At 56.6% G+C, this 4551-nt stretch overlaps 1 protein-coding gene across 1 annotated transcript in view; it reads left to right on the top strand.

Annotated features, from left to right (window-relative positions):
- The first annotated feature begins 1613 nt into the window (after nt 1-1613).
- Nucleotides 1614-4551, top strand: part of A1BG (alpha-1-B glycoprotein) — a 4992-nt gene continuing 2054 nt past the window's right edge. The window contains exons 1-6 of the mRNA XM_011959133.1: nt 1614-1703; nt 1780-1815; nt 1903-2172; nt 2595-2867; nt 3463-3759; nt 4500-4550. Coding sequence (XP_011814523.1) covers nt 1670-1703; nt 1780-1815; nt 1903-2172; nt 2595-2867; nt 3463-3759; nt 4500-4550 — 961 coding nt within the window. The 5' untranslated portion in view covers nt 1614-1669. The remainder of the gene's footprint in view (nt 1704-1779; nt 1816-1902; nt 2173-2594; nt 2868-3462; nt 3760-4499; nt 4551) is intronic.

Genomic DNA, 4551 nt, shown 5'->3' with positions numbered 1-4551 from the left:
CGTTTCTACTAAAAAATACAAAAATTAGCTGAGTGTGGTGGTGCATGCCTATAATCCCAGCTACTTGGGAGGCCGAGTTAGGAGAATCGCTTGAACCCAGAAGGCGGAGGTTGTAGTGAGCTGAGACTGCACCACCGTACTCCAGCCTGGGCAACAGAGCGAGACTTCGTCTCAAAAAAAAAAAGAGAATCTTCAACCTTCCAAGTAATCCTGAGCCTTTCTCCCTAGTAGAAGCGATCCTTCATTCCCTGAGGGTTAAAACGTTCGGATCACCTCCTTGTTCCTGCTGCCAATCAGGACGAATCCAAGTCTCATCTCTGGCAGGTAGGCCCTGTTATTTGAGCTCTGTCATGTCCATTTTTCATCACCAAAATCAGAGAGGCCGTTTCAATGGCTGCAACTCCGAGGGCCATACTGCTCTTCAGAGGACTGCCACTGCAGCAAGTTTCAGGGATACGGGTGCCCCACTGACTAATGTATTTCCCAGTGCTTTTGTAACAAAGATATCCTCCTTGGTACTCTGTGTGTGTACGTGATCTGGCACATGCTGAATGTATACGTTAAACCCACTTCAGCGTTTCCTGTAAGCTTTTGGATTCCTTTCTCCAAAATTCCTACTCTCCCTGTACCAAGGGAGTTCTAGCAATTCAACTTCATTGAATTTGGGCCACCATTGAGTCCAGGTCTTAGTCAAGCTGTCAGACAAACTCAGTATCTTTCAAGCTGCACAAGCTTACACCTTAAATTGAATCTTTGTAAGTCGTCTCCCGTAGATAGACTTGATCCAGTTCACTGTTGTGTCCCATCCTCCTTGATCAATTACCCTTAGATGCCGTCGCCATCCTTGTTCCCCAGGTTTATGAGGTTTATGCCAATTACATGAATGAAAACCTTGCAGTTCTTTTGAAGCATAGTAGTATCTCTTGGGAGTGTATTTCACACTTGTCCATTTGCAGCATGCCAGACTAGTTAGAACTCTGGGGGGATAAGGGGTGGCTGGAGAGAATGGGGTTCCGTTTACGAGGCAACTGCAAGATTCACACGTGATACCCAGTTTACAGACCCAGGTCAGTCCTCGGACACATGGCCCCTCAGTTGCAGGGAAAACAATCTTTTTTAAGGAAGAACCAGTCCTGAGGCAAGAATAGATAGTGTATCTTCCTCAAAGGGTTGCTGCTGTTTCCCTGGGGTGGGGGTGTGGCAGGAAATGTTCAGATTTCTCAAGAATTCAGAGAGCCTGGCTCTGAGCTGGGGCTAATCCCCAAAGACACGTGCGGTTTGGTGTGACAGGGAGGGGCTTACCGGGCTTCAGCCCTGGCACTGTCCACTTGACCTCAGCAGCTCCAGACAGTGGGGAGAGCTCAGGGTCCCATTCTAGAACAGGATCCAGCACTGAAATGAGGATGAGGTGATTTTAGCATCATTTTATGACTCGTCGTTGATTTAGTTTATTAATTATCCATGATTATTGATCATAATTGTTGCTGAGCATCCTGAGGCCTCAGAAGTTAGCCCTTTGCCCTCACCCCATGGGGGCCCTGCCCTCGCCTTCCGGGAAGGACAAACACGGGAAGAGGTCAGTGTCCGAGCTGCCCCTGCCACCCTCCCTTGGGGCCTCATCGCTTCAGACGCTCACCCCAGATACTGCACCGGAGTGAGCACGACCATCATGTCCATGCTGGTGGCCTTTCTCGTGCTCTGGGGTGAGGCCTCCCGGGGTCTGGGTCGCTGGGGCGGGAAGGGGCTGGAACGGGAGCCTCACAGGGGCTGTCTCCGCAGGTCTCCCCGTGGGCCTGGTGACAGAAGCAGCCACATGTGAGTGCAGGGCTGAGGTCTGGGAATGGTGGGCCCAGGCCGTGGGTGAGCCTGTGGCCCTGAGCTGATCCCAGCCACCCCTTGCAGTTTATGAGACGCAGCCCAGCCTGTGGGCAGAGTCCGCATCGCTGCTGAAACCCTCGGCCAATGTGATGCTGACGTGCCAGGCCCGCCTGGCGACCCCAGACTTCCAGCTGTTCAAGAATGGGGTGGCCCAGGAGTCCGTGCACCTTGACTCACCTGCCATCAAGCACCAGTTCCTGCTGACGGGTGACACCCGGGGCCGCTACCGCTGCCGTTCAGGGTTGTTCACAAGATGGAGCCAGCTGAGCAAGCTCCTGGAGCTGACGGGGCCAAGTAAGCCGGGGCATGAATTGGGAGCCAGGAGGCAGTGAGTAGGTGACTGACTGGGGGCCTCCCGTCCTCCAAGTCACCTGATGTCTCTGAGCCTCAATCTTCCCATCTGTCAGATGGGATGATATCTGTGCCAACCCCAGAGTGTTGTGAGGAATAAATGGTTGTGTCCCCAGCAGGCCCAGCATGCCATACAGCTCCCACACACTCCTGTCTCTTGCTGTACGCCTTGTTTCCACCAGTGCCTGGCTGCCTTTTCCCAGCAATGCCCTCCATCCCTGCCTCCCTCACATTTTTTGAGGATGGGGCCCAGGTTCTGCTGGGCTTCCCGTGTCTCCCCTGTTATGCAGAACCACTCTTCAGAGTGCTTGCCTCCTCCCTGGCTCTCAATGACACCTGTGTCCTGGATCACACCCCACCCACAGAGTCCTTGCCTCCTCCCTGGCTCTCAATGACACCTGTGTCCTGGATCACACCCGGCCTGAACACAACAGCAGTGTGCCGAGGCGGGCTTCTGGGTGTGACTTTTCTGCTGAGGCGGGAAGGCGACCATGAATTTCTGGAGATGCCTGAGGCCCAGGAGGATGTGGAGGCCGCCTTTCCTGTCCACCGGGCTGGCAACTATAGCTGCAGCTACCGGACCCATGTGGCAGGCACCCTCTCTGAGCCCAGCGCTACCGTGATCATTGAGCAGCTCGGTGACTGTGGGAATCATCTCTGGGAGATGCTGGGGAGGGGGTTACAGGGGGCATGACCACATTGACCTTGACCTCCATGCTGAATGCCTCTGTCCAGGACCAGGTCCAGGAAGCTGGCCACACAGTTGCTTGGGTCTGATGGTTGCAAAGGAGTTTGGGCAGAGGATGCCCAAAGAATGGAAGGGTGGGCCGGGTCCTGTGGCTTATGCCTATAACACCAGCACTTTGGGAGGCTGAGGCCGGTGGATCACGAGGTCAAGAGATTGAGACCAGCGTGGCCAACATGGTGAAACCCTGTCTCTACTAAAAATAGAAAAATTAGCCAGGTGTGGTGGCAGGTACCTGTAGTCCCAGCTATTTGGGAGGCTGAGGCAGGAGAATCCATTGAACCCAGGAGGCGGAGGTTGCAGTGAGCCAAGATGGTGCCACTGCACTGCAGCCTGGGTCACAAGAATGAAACTCCGTTTCAAAAAAAAAAAAAAAGAATGAATGGAAGGGTGTTCCTGGGGCTGCCACCTGGAGGGCAGAGATCTGGGGAGTGGGCAGAGGGCAGCTCCAGGTATGGGGCAGCCCGGTAATGCTGCCTGCATTGCAGCTGCACCACCGCCGCCTGCGCTGATGCACCATGGAGAGTCCGCCCAAGTCCTGCGCCCCGGCGACAAGGTGACCCTCACCTGCGTGGCTCCCCTGAGTGGAGTGCACTTCCAGCTGCGGCGCGGGGAGAAAGAGCTGCTGGTACCCGGGAGCAGCACCAGCCCAGACCGCATCTTCTTCCACCTGAACCCGGTGGCCCTGGGGGATGGAGGTCACTACACCTGCCGCTACCGCCTGCATGACAACGAAAACGCCTGGTCTGGGGACAGCACGCCAGTCGAGCTGATTCTGAGCGACGGTGAGCGGGGGCCAGCAGGGAGAGGAGCTCGACTGAGTCCCTGGGGAGCAGGAGCAGTACCAGGTGTAGAGCCTGGGAAAGTGCAGCGCTCTGGGCCAGGGTCCAATCCCAACTTTACCCGCCCACCGCGACCCCCCCACCCCACCATGAAAGGTCCTGAACTGCCAATGGGACGCTGAGCTTGGCAACCTTCAGGCCCCACAAAGAATAACTGTGTGAACAGGTCTGGCCCAGGCCACAGGGGGCACCACCTGGCCGGGGTCCTATCCCGGGTGCCAGGTCTGCGTGGGCACTGAGGGCCTGTCCTGAGGCAGCTCCTCTGCTCGCTTGCCCTGGGCCTGATGGTATTGAGCAAACTCTGAGCACCGGACAGCGAACCCCATGCCCAGCGGACCCCAGGGGCCCCTCGGTGGCGCGGGCATTGGGGCGGTGCCCAGAAGAGGCTGGGGGAGCAAATCCACTACTGAGCGGCATCGTGCACCAGGCATCAAGCCATGCACAAAACATGTCCCCGTCCCCGTCTATAGACAGATTACTAAGAAACAGTGAAAGGGTGCGTGCGTGTGAGATATCCAAGAAGGACTGGGATGGAAAGGTGAGGCGGGGCCGGAGGAGGCGAGGGAGGAAGCAGATCATTGCGGGCAGAAGACTCAGCCAAAGCAAAGAGCGCGAGGCCAGACCACGCGTTAGGGCCGAGCCACCCGCTGGGTGCCCGGGCCAGCCCTCCTGCTGCTCCGCAGAGACGCTGCCTGCGCCGGAGTTCACTGCGGAGCCTGCGAGTCGGAACCCCGA

The sequence above is a fragment of the Colobus angolensis genome, unplaced genomic scaffold, assembly GCF_000951035.1.
Source record: "Colobus angolensis palliatus isolate OR3802 unplaced genomic scaffold, Cang.pa_1.0 Scaffold480, whole genome shotgun sequence".
In the NCBI taxonomy this organism is placed as follows: Eukaryota; Metazoa; Chordata; class Mammalia; order Primates; family Cercopithecidae; genus Colobus; species Colobus angolensis.
Note: the sequence above shows the minus strand (reverse complement) of the source record. Positions and strands in the feature narration are given on the sequence as shown.